The sequence below is a fragment of the Leptonotus elevatus genome, chromosome 7 (genome assembly GCF_054856555.1).
Source record: "Leptonotus elevatus isolate MCC_2025b chromosome 7, RoL_Lele_1.0, whole genome shotgun sequence".
NCBI lineage: Eukaryota > Metazoa > Chordata > Actinopteri > Syngnathiformes > Syngnathidae > Leptonotus > Leptonotus elevatus.
The window spans coordinates 22,895,014-22,917,183 of record NC_141245.1 but is presented as its reverse complement, the minus strand read 5'-3'; the positions used below and the strand labels follow the sequence as shown (position 1 = coordinate 22,917,183).

At 37.3% G+C, this 22,170-nt stretch overlaps 1 protein-coding gene across 3 annotated transcripts in view; it reads right to left on the bottom strand.

Annotated features, from left to right (window-relative positions):
• arhgap42b (Rho GTPase activating protein 42b) overlaps positions 1-22,170 on the bottom strand; it is an 85,640-nt gene that overhangs the window by 6,948 nt on the left and 56,522 nt on the right. Inside the window, exons 6-23 of one of the 3 annotated variants that reach the window (XM_086080900.1) lie at positions 18,607-18,708; positions 18,368-18,478; positions 14,954-15,058; positions 12,716-12,845; positions 11,909-12,009; positions 11,537-11,646; positions 11,051-11,107; positions 10,028-10,106; positions 8,729-8,768; positions 8,289-8,351; positions 8,144-8,218; positions 7,123-7,207; positions 6,895-6,953; positions 5,929-6,034; positions 5,522-5,681; positions 5,298-5,448; positions 3,593-3,934; positions 2,205-2,364 (exon numbers count right to left, since the gene is read on the bottom strand). In XM_086080900.1, coding sequence (XP_085937026.1) covers positions 2,205-2,364; positions 3,593-3,934; positions 5,298-5,448; positions 5,522-5,681; positions 5,929-6,034; positions 6,895-6,953; positions 7,123-7,207; positions 8,144-8,218; positions 8,289-8,351; positions 8,729-8,768; positions 10,028-10,106; positions 11,051-11,107; positions 11,537-11,646; positions 11,909-12,009; positions 12,716-12,845; positions 14,954-15,058; positions 18,368-18,478; positions 18,607-18,708 — 2,036 coding nt within the window. Of the gene's footprint in view, positions 1-2,204; positions 2,365-3,592; positions 3,947-5,297; positions 5,449-5,521; positions 5,682-5,928; positions 6,035-6,894; positions 6,954-7,122; positions 7,208-8,143; positions 8,219-8,288; positions 8,352-8,728; positions 8,769-10,027; positions 10,107-11,050; positions 11,108-11,536; positions 11,647-11,908; positions 12,010-12,715; positions 12,846-14,953; positions 15,059-18,367; positions 18,479-18,606; positions 18,709-22,170 lie in introns of all 3 variants that reach the window. The other 2 variants (XM_086080899.1, XM_086080901.1) reach the window with 2 other exon arrangements.

Sequence of the window (22,170 nt, the reverse complement as noted above, 5' to 3'; positions counted from 1 at the left end):
AGATATTTCTTCTTATCGGGTTGTTTGTGAGGAAGAACATTTCATTTTCTTCAAGCGTTTTTTTTTTTTTATTACTGTACCACAATTCAACAATTTTTATTAATTAGGTAACAACATACCAACATGCAACAGTTTTTTTTTTTTTTGGGTGGGGGTATAACAGTTTAAAATGTATTTTACTGCTGAACAGCAATATTGAGTGCAAGAACACATTTTGTGCATTTTTCTCTCTCACAATAATCAACATATTAAATTTTTGTTTAAAATGATTGAGGTACTACTGTTATTCCTGAAAGTCACTATAAATCTGCAAAAAATTATTAAGGCTGCTCACGCTGTCGCAAAGGGGTGCAAACGCAACAAAGCCATGTCTGCCATCTAGTGGCGAATGGTGATATTACATTCTTAAAACTGTCAATAGAGAAAATATGTATAATTGACAGCCTTTGAAAAGATTTTTTGGGGAAAAAAATTGTAAACCCCAAAAATTCTACCCCAAAAAATGCTGATCACACTCCAGTATTGTTCGTCATTTTTACGATTTATGGGACAAAACTGAATGCCGACATAGCAAAAAACGTTAAAAAAAGAAAAAAAAAAGGACATGTGTTGTTTTCACAGCACAGCGACGATATACATTTTCCCTGAAAAACAGGAGTTTGCTACTCCCGAAACAAAGAAAAATGAAAACAATTAACAAATCCACAAATAAGTGAAATCATGGGTACCGAGCCACAAGTATATGGAAGAAATGTGTTTATAATCCCCACAAATGCATAAAAAAAAAAAAACATCAGGCCGCCAGTTGGCCATCCCTGATCTAACATCTATTGACCTTTCAACCTTACCTACCTATCTGCAACCTATTTATATTTTATAATTGGTTATAAGCAAGTTTAAGTAATACAAAATAGCAATTCCTTCAATGCACTTGATTTATACTTCCCAAATCCAATTTCCCAAATCTATTAGCAGACAGTTTTGCTTAAATTAATATATTCCTAACTTCATTATCTTTTATCTTGTTTTTCTAAGGCCATTTTTCACAGTCGTCACGCACACACAAAATCCCGCGAACACACACACACACACACACACACACGCGAGGAGGAGGAGGAGGAGGAGCGTAGTCTGCTGCTGGGTCACACCAACCCCGAGAATTAAGAGCAGCTCTCCCACCGCAGATAAATCCTCTCCACGCTCGGACACGGGCCAAGGAGGTGGCCAGGCGGCCCGACGGTGGCTGACCTAATTGTCCTTATTGACGCGTCGCAAACGCTAAATCCATAATTAAAAAAAAATAATCAAGCACTCACTGGACACTTCATTAGGCACACCTGAACATGTAAATTAGAGCTAAACAGTAATCCCTCGCATATTAAAATATATATATATATATTTTTCCCCCCCTGTGTAATATTGTAAGACGGTATTAACTCATTCACTCGCAGCCATTTTCACTGAAGCAATCTCCTTCGCTCCCGGCTGTTTTACTGGATTTTGACTGATTTTGCAAGGCCCGCAGAATATTGTGTTCTACTGCTATAAAAACATGGAAGCTACCAAAAGAAAGATTAGAGTCTTTTATTTCATCAGGAAAAAAAAAGTATATTTCTATCTGTTTCCGTTTTCAGCAATTAGGATTAGAATATAGCTAAGTTTCATCATTATTCACAAATCTGTTTAGAACTGTGGGTAAATCAGCGTGTTTGCAACATGGCCCTGGTTGATCTCTTATACTCTGCTGCCACCTGCTGGCCCTTTTTGTAATAACTACCATTGCTCCAACTGTTCTGTGCAGTTGTAATGTAATGTTGATTGGTAAAACTTTTTTGTTGTTGTTGAAAAAACTATTAAAAAAAAACAACAACAAAAAAACGTGTTTTTCCCCAATTTTCCTGGGAGTGAGTTTTGGCAGGTCATGTTGGGGACCCCGAAAATACATTCTTACCAGGATGGCATGAGGCCCCTAATTTCCTTAAAAGTCCTTCTTGTATTGTTTTGACTAGCATAAAATTCCAATCTTCTGAAGTGGATTGTGCTGCACTCTCAAGTCTGACAGTAATTTGTACTTGTACCAAATAGTGAGCCAACTTCTTCTTTTTTCTTTTTTCTTTTTTTAAACGGTTATAAGTCACACAGCACGGTTTGTTATGAACTCCCAAAGAAGCATTAATGAAATATGATGGGACTTCATTACTTACACTGAGCCTGGTCTTTGGTATCCGTTGCCGGCTGAGGCTGCGGCGCCCCGCCGCCGGATCACGAGCTTGGGCGGAAGCTCCGGGTGCTTTGCCGGCTCCAAGTGATCGATGATATCCAGCGTGGAGAGATTTAGGGCGGACTTCGAGTAGCTTCTTTGGACTTGACGGAGAACAAAGAGTGAAAATTATGAATGATATGATATTTATACTTAGATGTAGTTCATCATTCACAAATTCGCCCATTTGAATTTTTTTCTATGTAACTTCTCAGCTATTTGTTAAAAGTGAGTTTGTAAGCTAATTAGCTAGACAGGAAAGTAGTAATTTTTTTTCAAGGGAGTATGTGGAGGTGATACATTTCGACTATGAGACGAGCTTCGCATGCTAAGGAGAAGCTAAGTTTAGCCTGGGTTGTTTGTGGAAGCTACGGACAGTATTTTTGTTTTGACAGTAAAATGAGTTTGAAATTATATTTAAGTGTTTTGGGATGGTAGGTTGTGCTATAATGCGTACCGGGTGGTGTTATCGAATACACATGAAAGATGCCAATACTACGATACATCTGGGAAAAAAATACTACCCCAAAAAATAAAAATAAATCTCACATCAAGTCGGTCACATCGCTGAATCATCATGTGTGTCAGAAGACAGAAAGGTTTTTGTCATTATTTTAAATACAATTTTATGTATTAGTCTCTAGACTTTTGTGTCCGTTTTAGAAAATTGCCATTCATTTCATGCAATTTTAGGGAGAATTCCTACATTGGTCTTTCTTTAAAATTGTCTGTCATTGTTTTTTTTGCGGGGGGATTTAATCGGTGAGTGTTTAAGAGTAAATACTTGTCCTGGTGTTGGTCTGAAAAAAAAAAAAGGTTATCGAACATCACTAGTTTAAACTATTAATACAGAAAATTATAAATGTGTTTGTCGGGCGTTTCAATGACTTGCAGGGGTTCAACTGTGTAGGTATATTTTTTTTTAACTTGAATTTGAAATCAGAAGTCATGGGAAATAGAATAAGCAAGTAATGTATATATTCAAAATGTAATTGGCCAATTTAGAAGGTGTAAAAATTGTAAATGTAAAAAAAAAATGTAAAAACCATCACGTGAACTAAAAATACAATTTTGGTACAGATTTTTTTTCTAAAATGAAAAGAAAGAAACATGAAGTTGACCCACTTTCTGTGGGCCACATAAAATGATGTGATGGGGCCGGATCTTGCCCCCAGGCCTTGAGTTTGACCCCCCGTGAACTGTTATTTGTCAATTTGTGCCCTCGATTGTCAGGCGACTCGCCCAGCCACCCAAAGTTAGCTCGGCTTCATTTACCTGCGACCCGAACGCGGACAATATCTTTCGAATAATTAACGGAGGTTTGTGGCTCACCTTCCGACACGCGCTGCGACTTGAGACAGGATGCGGCCGTGAGATCAGGCGGTCTCGGCTGGTGGGGGGCCTTTTTGGGGGCGACGGCGGTGACGGACGACGCGCTGAGGGCGTCCTCCGACTCCACGTCGGTGGGGCCCGCCTCCTCCCTGGAACTGGACTCGGTGCTCCGGGGCCCGCTGGAGCGCAGGGACGCGGCGTCAGGGTGCTCCCTTGCGCTCTTGGCTTTAGCGGAGGACGCCGTCTCGGCCTTGGAGGAGCCGTTGTGCTCCGAGGAGTGCGAGGACAGAGACCCGGTGCTGCCCATGGGGCTGCTGCCTGGACTGCTGCTGCACGCGTCGCCTATGCAGGGGCCAGAGAGGAGGCACACCGGGCCCTCATTAAAACCTGAACCATCACTTCAATTTAACAACCTTCTCAGAACTGATGCCTATTCAGCAAGATATTCCCTCGACTACTATCACATGTGCTCTGTGGCTCAATGGGTAGGCTACTAGAGCGGAGCTATGACCTGTAAACAGGAGGCGAGGGTTCGAATCCCGCCCTCGCTGGATTGCAATTCAAGTTTTCTTTTTATTCATTTATCGTTCAACTACAAGTAATACTTTGTAATTTTCACATAATTTATCTTTCAACTTTCTTCGTAAGCATCAGAATTTCCACGCAATTTCTGCAGAAATTGCACTTAGTCTAGTTAATAATAATAAAATAAAATAAAAAATTTAAAAGCAAAAAAGTAAAACTAATTATGAAGCGCAGACATTAAAATAAAAATATAACATTAAAAATAAAAAAATATGAAAAACAAAGAAACACTAACAATCAAAACTAAATTAAAACTAAATAAAATAAAATGAAAAAAAATTACTAACAATAAAAAAATGCCGTCAGAAAAACTAAAGCTAAAATAAAAGCAAGTCTAACTAAAATAAAACAATAAAATAAATAACTACAATAAACAACTAAAATAATAAAATAAAATACAGTAAATGTAATCATCATCAGCATCATCAATTGATAATAATAAAATAACAAAATAAAATATTAACATAATCATAATAAAATAAAACAAAATACTTAAAAGTACAGTAAGAAATACTCAAATTAAAATAAACACACTCACAAAAATAAAATGAAAAACCTATGCTCGTAATAAAATACCCAAAAACTAACAATAAAATAAAAAACAAATGCTAAAAATAAATTATGATAATTAAATATGATAGAGATGCCCCTCCATATTTATGAAATTATTAGCGATAATACAACTCGCTATAGTATATCCATCCATTTTCCTAACCGCTTATTCTCACGAGGGTTGCGGGCATGCTGGAGCCCATAATCAAATGTAATTTGTAATCCTTAAAACCTTACATCCATTTTTTTCCATACAGTATTGCAAAATATGAAATCTGAAAAAATAAGTAACTACCGTATACAAATAAATAAAAAATAACAGTGTCAATAAGAGTAAGGTACAAAATAAGAACATTTTGGGGGGGTAAACATGAAATATTATCCACATTTTATGTATTGTAACTTCTATGCTACATCACCATATTTAGATTACATAATTAGTGTGACAGAAGTGGTCCAAGAACAGATCCCTGTGCAACGCCACATGTCAAAGCCATCCTTTCATCTTGACAACTGGCAAAAAAACAAAATGGGTGCAACCACCATTTTATTTCCTCCTGGTACTCACTTTCAGCATCAGCCAAGCACAGGGTGGGTGTGTAAAGGCTGCGAGGCTTCCGGGGGCCACTTGACAAACAAATGGCTCTGCTTCTGCGGGAACCGGGCCGGCTCGGAGGCTGCGGCTGCGGCACGTTGGGGTCCGGAGGCTGATGGAAGATCTGGAAATTGCAGAATCAATGCCATCGTCATTTCAATACAGCTTTTGTTTTCACATCAAGAAATTTGGCTCACTTTGTTAAAATTCTCAATCAGAATTTCCATCACAATATTCTGGAACTTGATGTTCATCATGGCGGCCACCGTCTCCTCTTCCGAGCGCATCAGCGTGGGCCCGAAAATGACGCCCAGGTTGGACACGGTCATCATGTTGGACTGACTTTGGGTCGACACTCTGCGGGTGGAAAACAACAACAGATGTGACTTGCTTAGTCGCCATTCGCACGTATCGTCCCTCAAATGTGATCATTATTTATTATAAGTATCAGTTTAAACAATACTTAGCTCTTCAAGTACCACCAATCATGAGCAACATTAAAATGCTAATTTGCTGCGGCACTGTGGTTGGGAATCAAATTTGTCTGTCACTACTGTGTATCTAATGCTACCGCTACTTTTGTCGACTCTAATCGGAATCATACATGACGAGATGTTTGATGAGCATCTCCAGCATCTCCTTGTTCCTCTCAGGCAGTTTGTGGACCAAAGAATGGACAGCGCACACTCGGTAGTTCTGGTCGTCCGATTCTGAAAATAAATTGTTGACAAAGTTACAAATTACAACGAGTTCTTTAAAGACGACAAAGTACAAAAAATATATTTTTAATTGCTTGCAATTTTTCGATTCAAAATGATTTGATTGACAATGATTTCAGCTTCAATTCATAGCTGTGCAAAAAAATCGTCATGATCTACTACCAGTCTGACTCGCTAATGCTAATTAGCATGCTACCCGCGTCACTGTATATGTTGTATACAGAAAAGCATGCTAACGTCACCGGCATATGATCTTCCTACGCTGCAAAAAAACCCCCAACTCTTATTGGAATACCTTGATCGTGACTTTTTCCTTCCACTCTCTAATGTGGCTACAATTGAACAGTGTATCAGAACGCGCGGAACCACACTGCCCCTAAGAGGCCAAATTGTGTACAACATGAACAGCGCTCCCAATAAAGGCACAAACAAGGGCAAGACAGTATAAAATAACTGAAATAAAATTGATTTGGGGACATGGGAATGAGTTTATTGGCACACCGCTACTGCCCATGTGTGCCTTGGTGATGAAGTGCTATACTATATTCTATAAGACATATTTTAAATAATAGTGTGGAACATGTTGGTTATATTTGATGACATAAGAGAATGATAATGAGTACAGTAGGCCCTGAACGGACAAAAATCATGCATGAGTAACGGATGTGTCTTAGAAAGAGCACTAAAACTGCAGAAACTATATTTTGCAGCAAATGGCAAATGGGGATAGGTTCCAAAGACAAAATAAAGCAAATAGGAGAATGTGTCAAATACTGTACTGGATTTTATAATCTTCAATTTGAGTGAAATTTGGCCTCATGTTGTCTCAACTTCAATTTTCAAGAACTTACTGACAGCCATGATGAATTCTTTATGCAGCTTGAAGGTCATTAATGGCTCAGACAGACACCTGCAGATTAAAAAAAAAGGTATTGCTTGTCAATCATTTCCAAATCATGTCAGCCGCTTGTTCCTGTGTAAATCCGCCGGCAGCCTTGATGAGTCACACAACGGGACCGCCGGTCTGCGAGAGACGCTAAATGGTGATTTGTGACGGAACGAGGACGGGGTCAGCTGACCTGAGGTAATTCTTCAAGCCGCTGGTGATGGTTTTGTTGTCCCACGTCTCGGGATCCAGGTCCATGTCCGCGGCTGCCTTGGATGCTTGGAATGGATGGGAACAGGAAAACAACCAGAGAGGGGGGAAAATAAATACTGAACGGAAATTAACAAAAAATTTAATTAAATTGGGGGAAAAAACATTTCTTTAACGGAATAAAATAAATAAATAAATAAAAACACTCACTGTAACTAATACTAAAATGAATAAAAACTCAACTAAAACAAGAATAAATTAAATTAAAATAAATACAACAAAATAAAATGTAAAAAATATATCTGGAATAAAAATGCTTTTGAAAAAATTAACACTCACTGTAACTGAACACAAAACAAAAAAAACGAAACTAAAACAAAAATAAAATAAAATAATTTCAAAAATTCTTTAACGGAATAAAAATGCTTAAAAAAAACACTCACTGTAACTAAAACTAATACTAAAATGAATAAAGACTAAACTGAAACAAAAATAAAATAAATTAATTAAATAAATAAAAAATGTCTTTAACGGAATAAAAACGCTTACATTTTTTTTTTAACTCACTGTAACTAAAACTCAACTAAAACAACAATAAAATAAAAATTAATTAATAAAATAAAATACATTTGAAAAAACAAAGAAACATTTCAATAACGGAATAAAAATGCTTAAAAAATAATAACACTCACCGTAAATAAAACTAATGCTAAACCTAATAAAAACTAAACTGAAATTAAGCATTTTCCACACACACACAAAAAAAACTACCGGTAACCATAATAAAATATCCAAAACTATTATTATTATGGTGTGGCAAAAAGAAAGTACGTTCACATAAAGTGATTCTCTATAGGTTAGCGTGACTTTCGGCTTGTCCCATCAGCAAGCCCTGAGATAATACTGTATTTTAAACCTTTGGACTGTGAGGCCGACGTGCAAACCGCTAAGACACCGCGCTGGCCCAATCAAATCCTGTTGCAGACAATCCCATCATTACTTACAAAAGACGGTCGTCATCAGTCTCTGCACTTTGGAGTTGACACCTCCGATCCGGTACAGCCCCATCGTATTTATACCTGCGCGCATGAACAACAACATGATGTCGCATGTTCTCGATTATTTGTCGTGCTCTTGAAGACGCTTTACCTCTGCTCTCCACCAGGTCGATGCACTTCTTCACAAAGTTGAAGCCGGCCTCGTTAAGGAATGCTGGGAGACATTTACTTGTATTGGTCGCCAATTAATATCGCATTAGTCTAAAAGCAAAACTTTATTCTCATAAAATAACTTTTCTTCCCTAAAAAATACATATGAATTATTTAGGGTGACATGGCAATTTTTTTGTCTCTCACACTCTCGTCGTATATAATACAAAAGTTGGATCAACAGATAATAATTGAGTGACAGTGACACTTGAACTTGCTACACTGCACACTTTGCTACTGGATCTCATACGATGACATCACTGTACCTAATTTTGTGACAAGGGAACTTTTTATGATAAGGTTCTGGCAAAACAGAACATGTTAGAAATGGGTTCACTTCACAAATAAAGGGCATTGGTAGAGATTTAAAGTCAAACTTACTCTCTTCCTTCTTGCTTAGAATGGCAGGCAGGTTGTAAATCTAGACAATTACAAAAAGGCAAAGCAAAATGTTAATTTTAGCGTGTTTAACAATGATTAGTCTGTAGCAGGGTTACTGTTTTTTAATCCATTAATAATTTTTTTAATCATTATTTACATTTTAGCATACTTATTGTAAATAATCAAACAAAAATAAATGAGTACAAAATAAAATAAATCTTAAAAACGCATTTTATTAAAAATATGTTTTTATTGTTACAAAAAAAAATACAAGGCATGTTAGAAAACAATAATTATGTGAAAATAAATATTTAATTGTTACAATTTGCTATTTTACTGTTTTATAGGGACATCCCCCCCCCCCCCCCAGACCGATACCAACATGAGCAACTCTTTTGAGTACTCACTGATACTGAGTTATATACAATTTTGTCTAACAAAATGACAATAAGACCTATGTAAGATTTTTTTTCCCCTTAAGTACTTTTGGTTGGTCCCGGCAACCTTCACGAGTACCCAATACCTTAAAATAAGGTCGTATCGGTACTCACCCATTCTCTCCTCTTTTACATATTTTATACTATTACAGAATTGGTAAATTTCCTGTATTTATTACAGGAATTTATTTATTATTGACTTAGAATCTATTTATTTATGATGTATTTTAGGATTTGTTATTGATTACATGATTGATTCTTTATAATCAGAATATAAATAAAATAAAATATAAAAATATAATAAATAAAATATACATATAATTAAAATGAAAAAAAGCGGGATAGAAAATGGATGGATGGATAAATAGTACAACTCGAATTTATTTATTATTTATTTATCATTTTATTTATTATTTCTTTTAGGATTTTTTTTATTGATTAAATGATTAATTCATTATAATTAAATTAATGACAATAAGCGGGATAGAAAATGGATGGATGGATAGATAATACAACTCAAATGTATTTGTTATTTTATTAATTATTTATTTAAATGCATTAATTCATTATTTATTTTATGAACTTTTATTGATTAAATGATTAATTCATTATAATTAAATTAATGACCAAAAAAAATGGCTTAAAAAATGGATGGATGGATAAATAATACAACTCAAACATGATTCATTCTATTCATCCATATTTTACCTACACATTTGATTATTTATTTATTTATATATATATTTTTTTATTTTACAACATTGTAGTTTCCAGCAGCAGACACATGGGGGAGCCAGTGGCACATGATTGAGTTAGAAAGTCGTTTTTGGTCCCCTCTTATTGGTCCCGGTGGGTTCCTTACCGGCTCCTTGCCATCCATGGCCTCCAGCCACAGCCTCCTGTTGGACTCGGACAGCGCCTGCAGTGTCATGACACCATGCCTGGGGTGGGAGAAGGGGGAAAAAAAAAGAAGCTGGTTTCAGAATGATGTCAGAGATGTTTTAGCTGTGGTCGCTGTTAAAGGGGCCAGTGTGACCAAATTATAGCTTGCCGGTGCTTCACATTCCACGCCTAATTGATTACAAGCTGCATAATGCCAGCGTGATTCACCACTGCACACCCAGCATGCATCTGCATATTCACCACCTCATCAGCGCGTCACACAAAAACGCTCGGATGGATTGATTTGGAGGTGTGGCTCAATTGTTTAGGCCATATTATTATATATAGAGTATAATATATACTCTATATATACATATATATACTCTCTCTCTCTTTCTATATATATATATATATATATATATATATATATATATATATATATATATATATATATATATATATAAATAAAATACAACCTTATTCTCCTACCATTATGACTTTTTTCCCTTTAGCAAAATACGGCTTTCTCTGGTAGAAGTGCAACTCAAAATTTTTTTTTATATAAAATTCCATTCTTATACAATTTATGACTTTGAAAAATGTGACTTTATTCTTTTAAGATCGACTTTCCTCCAACAAAATCCAACTTTTTTTTACTGTAGTATGTCTACTATATACTGTGTACTGTATATTCTTTTCATTTTCAGCATGACACTGCCACTCCTTCACACAACATCATATTACATTATAAGCCCACATGAAAAATTCAAGTAATCGAAGTTCAGCTGCTAGCAAATGAAATTCAATTTGATCAATTAAAGCAGAAAGTGAAAGATTAGATTTTCATGAGGATGACAATCACCGCAAAACACACTATAAAAGCATATGCACATTTTGTCCCAGCGAGGCAGCAAACGGGGCAGAAAAGAAGAAGGTGCGAATCATACGTAAGCGGCACACGCACACACACGCATGCACATGCGACGAGGGTCCGCTCACGTACCGGACTTTATAGAACAACCGAAGCGGCCTGAAAAGAGTTCCGCGGCGGACGCCGTTTCTATGTGGACATGTAGACAGAAGAAGAAGAAGGGGGGGGAAAAAGGACTGGGGATGGGTTTAAAACGTTGAGGTTACAAATAATCCCCCACATATTCACTATTCATTCCTTCACTATTTGTGGCCGCAAATAGAGGGGGAATACTGCATATGTAACAAAGAGGTGTTGGGGATTCATGCCAGACTCGAAGGGAGATGAAAACATGGATGTTAATGGAAGCCGAACGACATCACTTTGTTGACGTGTAGAGTCTCTGTCGGGACACGCTGGGTTAATTGGCTTGGATGGAACATAAAACATCTCACATGCACTTCAATCGAGCTTTTTCTCGAGCCTTGAATAAATACAACGGGAAAGATTGTAATAAATTGAAGAAAAAGCTAGAATAATTTGACTTTTCATTTCGTAGTTTTATGCAAAGTCACAGACCTTTCCACCACCTCAATGTCAAAGCAGAAGCGCTTGTCGATGGAGTCCGTTTTCCTCCGGATGCATGATTTGAGCTTGAACATCTCGGGGTGGTTTACTACCAGGCCATTCTAAAAGATAAATGCAATAAAAATAAAAAAAATCGCCCAAAATAATTCTGTATTAAATGTACAATGCTAGTGTTTAAAAACAGGTAGAACAAAAAAATGCGTCAAACATGTCAAAAATCAAATAAAGAAACATCAGGATAAAGTTAACTAGAGCTAAATAAGTAAAGTTAAGATAGACAAACATGAAGATAATCTGAACAAAAAGAAAAAAAAGAAAAAAGTTTAAACTACAACAAAAAAACAAAGAAAAAGCGTGAACTACCTGTTTATTGGCTGACTTGTTGTCAGTATTGCTCATAGTAAAAGTTTTGCTGCTTTTCTCATACATGCAGTAGTGCCTTGCCCACGTGGAGCCCAGAGGACCTAAGACACAACAACAAAAACATTACAAACTTGTCTTCCAACATTACACTTAAAAAGGAATTGGCTTACAGATATTTTCATTTGGAAAATAAGTGAAAGTGCAAAATGTGTCATTTTCAAATACTTCCTTCCTTGACACAATTATCCCCAATAGCTAAGCTGCAATAATTGAAAAGAAAAAAAAAATCTCTTATTTCAGAAACAAAGTTGAACTTAACTCATTCACTCGCAGCCAATTTCACTGAAGCAACCCCCATCGCTCTGCGGCTGTTTTACTGGATTTTGACTGATTTTGCAAGGTCCACAGAATATTCTATTCTATTACTATAAAAAAAATGGAACCTACCAAAAGAAAGATTAGAGTCTCTTATTTCATCAGGGAAAAAATATATATATTTGTATCTGTTTCTGTTTTGTAGCAATTAGCATTAGAATATAGCTAAATTTCATCATTATTCACAAACCTGTTGAAAAAGCTTGTTGCAACATGGACCTGGTTGGTCTCTTATACTCTGCTGCCACCTGCTGGCCGTTTTTTTATAGTAACTACCCATTGCTTTAAGCTACCTCTTGATTTCAGGAGCTGCATCAACGCCTTCTGTATGCTCTTGCATAAAAAAACAAAAAATGTGGATATGGATTTCTTAACTAACATTTGAGCGACACCTTCCTCCACCCTTTTGCGGCACGGTAAGTGCTCACTCACGTTTCTCCTGCACATACAGGAAGCCCTCCATGCTCCACCGGCCCGGAGCTTTGTAGTCCTGGTCGGCAGACCTGATCCTCATCATCAGTTTCTCCACTTCCTGCTTGGTGCTCACAAAGTTGTTGCGCGTCTGCGTGGAGAGAAGAGAATGCTGCAATCCTCCTCTGGTAACAGTAACATGTCAATTCTTCTTAGGTTAAAAATGGCACAAAATAGAAACCTGGAATATTGTCACGGCATAAACAAACCAATCCAATCTATCAGCAACGTTGAGTGTTGAACGTTTCAGATCTGAACCATCTAATTGAATAGACTTGTGTTCTCAAAAAGTAGCGCGCGGAAGCATTTGCAGAATTTTGTTAAGTTGGCTGACTGCAGTGTGTCATAGTGTGGAGCGGTGGCGAGATGCTGATGCAGCCTTGCAGTGCTATCAGAGCCCTCAGCCTCGCGGGGCGTGGAGAGCAAGTGTAAAATGTCAGCGCAACGGCTGCTGCGTCAGGCTGATTTCCAGGAGCCCTGGGGCTGCGACTGCTGTCGAACGCAGCTTGCTGTTCTTTGACTCTTAACCTTTCTTCTTCTTTTTTTTTTTTTTTAAATTAAGGCCAGAATACATTAAAGGGGACATGTTATGGAAAAATTACTTAAAAAAAAAAGCTTGCTTAGGTGATAGTCAAATTATGATGGCGTTTTGGTCAGAAAAAGTCAGCACGTGTTTACCTACTTGGTGATGAAGTGCTGCCACTCTAAGTGAAAATACAAGCCATGCTTTTCGAATTGTTTGGGGATGCTCAAGTGCAAATTTTTTTTTTTTTCTTAGAACTCAGCTTTTAATGTTAATTTGAAAAGATGTAGATCTTACATTGGCACACCCTGCAGGGGAGGGTGAGCAGTTGCAAGGCCACAACCTCATTACTTACTTACAGTTGTGCTCATAAGTTCAAATATCCTCGGAGTATGTGAACTTATGAGCACAACTGTGTGTTTGCCAGCTAGTGGTAAAGTGTGATATATATATACAATTCAGCTCATAAGTTTACATATCACTCGGGTATGTGCTCATAAGTTCACACGTCAAATTTAAGTAAAATATGTTTACATGTAAACTTACGAGCACAACTGAATGTCTGCTAACTATTGGTGAATAGTGATTTAAACAATTGAGCTCATAGGTTTATATAACCCGAGGGAATGCATGATCATACGTTTATATACCTTATATGGCAGACATTCAGTTGTGCTCAGACGTTTACGTGTAAAAGTGTTTTACATAAGTTTACACGTAAACTTTTTTGACTCTTAACCTTTCTTCTTTTTTTTTTACACGTAAACTTATGAGCACGTAAACTCATTGAAAAGTTTGCATACCTCCAGCCAGTCAGATTTCACCATTAAAGCCAAACTACTCATAAGTCCACATATCTTAGCATGTGAACTTGTATGCACAACTGTATGTTTGCCAACTAGTCATAAATTGTGATATATATATATATATATATATATATATATATATATATATATATATATATATATATATATATATATATATATATATATATACACACAATTTTGCCAGCTAGTGGTAAATAGTGATATATATACAATTCAGCTCATAAGTTTACATACCACAAAGGTATGTGCTCAAAAATTTACATGTAAACGTATTTTACTTAAATTTACATGTAAACTTATGAGCATGTAAACTTAGGAGCACAACTGTATATCTGCCAACTAGTGGTGAATGGTGATTTAAACAATTGAGCTCATAGGTTTACATACCCCTAGCAGGGGTGCTCAAGTTCGGTCCTCGAGAGCCCCTATCCAGCCTGTTTTCCATGTTTCCCTCCTGCAGCACAGCTGAATCTAATGATCAGCTAATCGCCAAGCTTTGCAGAAGCCTGATAACGATCCTGTTCATGAATCAGGTGTGTTAGTGGAGAGAAACATGGAAAACAGGCTGGATAGGGGCTCTCGAGGACCGAACTTGAGCACCCCTGCCCTAGGGTATGCACGCTCATAAGTTTACACACCCAAAGGTATGCAAACTTATGAGCACAACTGTACTTGGCCTCACATTATCGTCTTCTCTCTGGAAACAAGTAGCAAACCTTTATTAAGACACCTGGGAACTCTTTTGACTCATAACCTAAAAAAAAAATGCATCCCATGTCTCCTTTAAAACCAGCAGCAGAGAAATCTGACGACCATGCAGGGTACGGTGAGATGCGGGTCAATACTTACGTTCTGGAGGTTGAACTGGAGCTGCTGCTTGTACGGTTCAAACTCGTGAGCCAGCTCGTATCCCTCGTGGTAGAACGTAAACAAGCCCTGCAGGAAGGCCAGCAGCTGTGGACGAGCAGCACTCGGGCGTTAACGCACACGCACGCACGCACGCACACGCACGCACACGCTCGTATACTGTATCAACACACAAATAGGATAGGGTGCTCGAAAAAGTTAGAGATGAGGTGCACTTCCGAGTGACCCTCTCTTGGCCCAAACTCCTCCGCAGTTGAGCAGCTTTCGGCGATGTTGTTGTTGTTGCGTACAGATTATGGCAATTACAGTCTCTTGTTCAAAATCATATCAAATCAGTAGTGCATTGTGTGGTACGATAAATCTGATATTTTCATTGTTATACATATTAATCCATTGCTTGTGTTTGTTAAAAAAAAAAATACATGGGAAGGAGACCTTGAAAAAATAATCACACAATAACTCATTCACTGCCATTGACGGCTATAGACGTCAAAAATTCATTTGAACTATTTATATTAGTTCAACATTGTTTTTATTGTACATTTAGAACAGATATAAAATTCGTGATTAATCGTGAGTTAACTAGTGAAGTCATGCGATTAATTAAAATTTAAATTTTAATCGCCCTACGCCCCAATTTTTTTATATTCTTTTTTTTTATCACGTCAGGTGAATAAAAATGTTCATTGTAATTAATCACATGACTTCAATAATTAACTCACGATTAATCACAAATTTTATATCTGTTCTAAATGTACAATAAAAAAAATGTTGAACTAATAGAAATTGTTCAAATGAATATTTGACGTCTATAGCCGTCAATGGCAGTGAATGAGTTAAGTTATAATCGCAATACTGAGGAAAAAATAGCAATACGATTACTTTTCAAAATCGTTCAGCCCTTGTTATAAATTGAACTCATAAATCAAGAGAGTGTTCGTGTTTTTTTAATTTTTTTTTTACCTGTTCTCTGTCACGTCGAGGAAGTGTTCTGAAGTGACCCAGATAAAACGGTGAAAAAGTCGCACAGGTTGCGAGTTGGCAGCCTGTTCCAACCATCTGCAAATTTTGCGCTTTTCCACCATTTTTTTGTCATTTAATGTTTATTGCATGTCACGCTAACCTGCTTTGGACTGGTTTTCAGCGTTTTAGGCCAAAACATTCTGTGGCGGGGAGTATCGCCGCTTGTTGAGTGAGCATTCCCCTGCAGCCTGTTTACAACATCTGCTACTTTTTAGCTAAGATATTTTATCGAGCGGAAAAATTCCGCCGCTCTTGGACTTTCGCAACTTGACTATTGATGTGATACCCGTGAGAAGCTTCTTGCTAACATGGAGCCGACGGACGTCCATTCGGCAATGAAAGGCGGGAGATATGGAGAGCAGCTTAAAGTCGATATTCACTTCAAAATACATTATACAGTAATTGAAAATAAAACATTTTTCCACGACCCGGAAGAGCTGGAACCAATATTTCATGTTTCCGCAGGGACATTTATTGGTGACGGACAGTGTGATCGGGCTGTCACGCCAAAGGATTGGCTGGAAATTGTCAGTTTATAATTGTTCAATAAAGTTATATGAAAAAAAAAATCTGTTTTACATCAAAACATTGGAAAGAAAATATTAAACCTATCATTTAAACAACAAAATGTATGGATTGAAATTGTAAAAAGGAGAACATAAAAGCAGGATACTTTAAGATTGATGACGTCAGTACAGCAGCGCTAACTAAATTCGCGAGTCAGACGTTTGGTTTCTTTTCTTTTTTTTAGCTGTTCACAAATCACAATACATCACAAAAACAGTCTTAATGAGAATAGGAACACATTAGCAATCTAAACTGACAATTTTTTGTCACATCTCAGGCAATTAATTTGTGTATTTATCATTTATTCAATCAATTGGATTATTTATTCAATACATATTGCTTTTAAATTCTTAGGTTTATTTACGTTTTTATCATTTCAGTCATAGTCACACATTTTGTTATTTAAATGACATCTTTAATATTTTCTTTCCAATGCTTGACGTCAACCGGATCATTTCCAGCCAATCCTGTAGCGTTCGTTTAAGGCAACCCCCGATACGATCTGGCAAACCGATCACATCTGGTACCGACACCGGCAGAGCGGAGCTAATTCCAAACTTAAACACGGAATTGTGACCCGCCTGATGGCGAGCCGACCTGCTCAATGAACGTCCGTTGCCGGAGGTAACAGCAACACAACTTGAAATAACTCAAAAATGGCGTGATTACTGTAGGAAACCAACGAAAAAGAAGGTGCTACGGACGAGGCGCGGGCGCCGTAAAGTCGAAGCGACCATGTATTTGGAAATAATGTTGCGGACCCCGAGTTTGACAGCCATGGCTCTACAGTACTGCAGCCCATCAGACCACACACAGGTGTACGCAATGTTGAGCCCGACGAGAGCGTCTCCCAGTCAAATCCCGCTGACACAAACACTGATTTGATCTTCAGAATGAGCTCGGCTGTATCAAAACGCCCAAGGATGAATCACCTTATCTATGCACAGATTCATCACGGGGCCCGCAAGGTTGAGTCCCGTCGCGGTGACCTGCGGGGCCAATAGATTTATATTTCGTTTTGCGGGGGGCGGGCGGGGTCTTACTTTGCAAGGTGGGCTGACAGTAGATGTAAACAAAGCAGGGGGATGCAGACGGTGGGGTAGGATGATTCCCCCCCCCCCCCCCAAAAAAAATACTTGACTCTCAACTCACGTCTCCCAAACACACAATAAAATGAGAACTTCATATTACCTGCCACCTTCGCCAATGGATATGTTGGAAATGGTTGGTTTTATGACACACCCGCGGCTGCGGTGTAAACTCGCAGGTCAAAATATTAGGCACACCTAACCCCATCTTATTAAGGTCCAATGCAAGAGCTGTGTCAAAACCAAACTAGTGGTTCTCAACTTTTTACACCACCTAAAAAATTCTCATGTACTGTACCACTATGAATGCCCAATACAGATGATTAATTTCTAAAAAGTATATTTTAAGCCACTGCAACATTATGCATAGTTGTGCGCTTGTATAAGAAATAAAAAATTACTTAACGATTCAATGAAAATGTATTTCACATAATACGCAAATAAAATGAGTGGTGGTAATAACACACTTTCAAAATTATTGGTTTACACTAAGGCTGCCGGCGTTTACGGAAAAAATAATAATCACGATTAGGTTGATTGATATTGAAGTCATGATTAATAAAAATGATAAAAAAAATGTGATTTTCCATCATTTTATATTGTTTTGAATAATTATGTCTTTGCCGCTGTAAAGCACTATGAATTTGCCTTGTGTATGCATGACGCTAAAAATACGCTTCCCTCGCCAAATTAAAAAAAGAGAGCAAGTTCAATTTACCGGCTCCACAAACTCAAACTTCTTCTTTTCTTGCACTTCCTGTATTTTGAAGACGTACTCGAGGGACGCGTCGTAGAAGAGCTGCCTCTCCTTATCAATCTGCGTGTCGGCCTGCCAACGAGCAAAAAAAGAACCGGGTCAGCATGCAGTCGCAGAAAAGTCCGAGCTTCATTCATCTTGAGATGACACACAAAGCTGCATTAGTTATTTAAAAAAAAAAAAGTTTGTTTGGGTTTTACCTCTTGAAGATAAGCTTCTTTCTTTTTAGACGACAGGTTGAGGTGTCTTTCAAGCGTGGAGTAATATTTCTCCGTCTCCTTATCAAATTTCTTCTTTCCATCCTAAAATAAATAAGAACAGGTAAATAAAAAGAAGAGCTTAAAAAGCAGCAGGTTTTAGGTCCTGTGAATGTGTGATGAAGCTGCCACTAGGGGGAAGTCAAACCACATTCACGTCCACTCCACATGCTGTGGAAAAAGAAGGCAGTCATAAAAGTAGCACAGGACTTTTTTTATTTTTTTATTATTGATTACTCAAAGTACCACCATTTCGACCAAAAAAAAAGTGTTATACCTGTCTTTCCTGCATGACTGAGTAGCCACAGGTGTGAGTACAGAACTGAATTTGTATAATACACACGTTTATGGCAAGAATTAAATCACTATGTTGCCTATACTGCACTCAGCAAGAAAAAAATAAGATTTTATTACTGCACTGAATAATAAGATTGCATTTTTTCTCAGCTGACAAAAGCAGGTAATGTGTAAAATAAAGATATGCATGTAATAATGTATTGGAGAAAGTCTTCATACCACCCAAATTGGATTAGTATAATTTTGGTAGCAGCTCATGAATGCACTCTTAACGTTAATATAAACCTTGTAAACATATGTATATTTACAGAAATTGCACCCTCATCAGCATATGAAAGGCTTGACATGGATACAGTTCACTTAGAAAAATGTCGTTTAGCTGCTGATAGTAAAATGTTAGCTTCGTTAGCTCCTGATAGTAAAATGTTAGCTTCGTTAGCTCCTCTATGACGTTATCCATTGTGTGTTAGCATTAAGCTAGCATTTTTTTTTAGAAACTAAAGTTATGCGATTTGATAAAACAACCATGTGTAATAATTCTATTGGTTTTATGTTTAGTGATTTCAATAAACTTCAACTGAGAGTGGCTATAGCGGCTAAGCTGGCATTTTTGAAGAATAATTGGCCATCTGCTGCTTGTCGAGAAGTTAGCGCTAAAAATACTCATCAGTTGAGAGTTTTGGTTGACTTTTTAGTGAACTTTCTGATCCACTACATAACATTATCCATTGTGTGTTAGCATTAAGCTCGCAGTATTTTTTATTTTTAAGAAACTAAAGTTATGTGATTTGATAAAACAACCATGTGTAATAATTCTATTGGTTTTATGTTTAGTGATTTCAATAAACTTCAACTGAGAGTGGCTATAGCGGCTAAGCTGGCATTTTTGAAGAATAGTTGGCCATCTGCTGCTTGTCGAGAAGTTAGCGCTAAAAATACTCATCAGTTGAGAGTTTTGGTTGACTTTTTAGTGAACTTTCTGATCCACTACATAACATTATCCATTGTGTGTTAGCATTAAGCTAGCAATTTTTTAGAAACTAAAGTTATGCGATTTGATAAAACAACCATTTGTAATAATTCTATTGGTTTTATGTTTAGTGATTTCAATAAACTTCAACTGAGAGTGGCTATAGCGGCTAAGCTGGCCTTTTTGAAGAATAATTGGCCATCTGCTGCTTGTCGAGAAGTTAGCGCTAAAAATACTCATAAATTGAGAGTTTTGGTTGACTTTTTAGTGAACTTTCTGATCCACTACATAACATTATCCATTGTGTGTTAGCATTAAGCTCGCAGTATTTTTTATTTTTAAGAAACTAAAGTTATGTGATTTGATAAAACAACCATGTGTAATAATTCTATTGGTTTTATGTTTAGTGATTTCAATAAACTTCAACTGAGAGTGGCTATAGCGGCTAAGCTAGCATTTTTGAAGAATAATTGGCCATCTGCTGCTTGTCGAGAAGTTAGCGCTAAAAATACTCATAAATTGAGAGTTTTGGTTGACTTTTTAGTGAACTTTCTGATCCACTACATAACATTATCCATTGTGTGTTAGCATTAAGCTCGCAGTATTTTTTATTTTTAAGAAACTAAAGTTATGTGATTTGATAAAACAACCATGTGTAATAATTCTATTGGTTTTATGTTTAGTGATTTCAATAAACTTCAACTGAGAGTGGCTATAGCGGCTAAGCTAGCATTTTTGAAGAATAATTGGCCATCTGCTGCTTGTCGAGAAGTTAGCGCTAAAAATACTCATAAGTTGAGAGTTTTGGTTGACTTTTTAGTGAACTTTCTGATCCACTACATAACATTATCCATTGTGTGTTAGCATTAAGCTAGCAATTTTTTTAGAAACTAAAGTTATGCGATTTGATAAAACAACCATGTGTAATAATTCTATTGGATTTATGTTTAGTGATTTCAATAAACTTCAACTGAGAGTGGCTATAGCGGCTAAGCTGGCATTTTTGAAGAATAATTGGCCATCTGCTGCTTGTCGAGAAGTTAGCGCTAAAAATACTCATCAGTTGAGAGTTTTGGTTGACTTTTTAGTGAACTTTCTGATCCACTACATAACATTATACATTGTGTGTTAGCATTAAGCTCGCAGTATTTTTTATTTTTAAGAAACTAAAGTTATGTGATTTGATAAAACAACCATGTGTAATAATTCTATTGGTTTTATGTTTAGTGATTTCAATAAACTTCAACTGAGAGTGGCTATAGCGGCTAAGCTGGCATTTTTGAAGAATAGTTGGCCATCTGCTGCTTGTCGAGAAGTTAGCGCTAAAAAAAGAAAAATAGAAATAAAAACCTCCTAAGATGAGGGTCTTGGTTGACTTTTTTGTGAACTCTCTGGTCCACTACATAACAATCCTTATAATGATTAGGGAGTAGGGAAAGAGTGAATGGCTCCGTCATTCCGAGGGGACAAAAGGGTGGGGGGCAGGCTTACAGTAAACCCTCAACAACAGCATAAATTTAGCAGCGTATCTACTTGGGGGTAAAACCTTTCTTGTTTTTCTTTTTTAAGTGGATGGATGACGTCTGTATTTTCCAAGATGGTCCCCAAGGTCTGACAGAAGTTTCCTGGGAGAGGAACAGGAAATGGGCTTTTCATGCCGGACAGCCATCTCGCAAGCAACACTCAACTTTGAACACCCTCCCCAAAAATGATCCAAATCAGAGGCTTCTCCTCTCTGAAGGCATTTGTGTGTTCTGACCTCTTGGGCCGAGTCACTTGAACAGAAAAAAAAAAGGGGGGGGGGGGCTTGAAACCAGAGCCTGCTTGTTTGTTTTCATTCCCATGGCCCTGATGTTCAGCAAGCTGACTGGACCCACAAGAGCGTTTCGCCTGAGCGAGTTAAAACTCACTACAAGACAACCACGAAACAATCCCGCCACGAAGGGAGAGAGGGAAAAAAAATAAAAAAATCAATAGATAATTTCACGTGGCTTCTTATTTCCATCGCACCAGTCGTGTCTGGCGCACAATTGATTTTTGTCGGCAGAGGATGGAAGGGGGTGCGCTGTTGCCGAGAGAGACAAGCAACACAAACAGGTGTCAAGCTAAATAAACATGATTAAGTATGATACGACGCTGACAGCAAATATATTTCCCCCAAGAACCCGCCGTGCACTTTTTCTTCGAGTAAAAAAAATAAATAATGCCAGCGTTGTTAAAGTGCCGTTGACGTGACATTA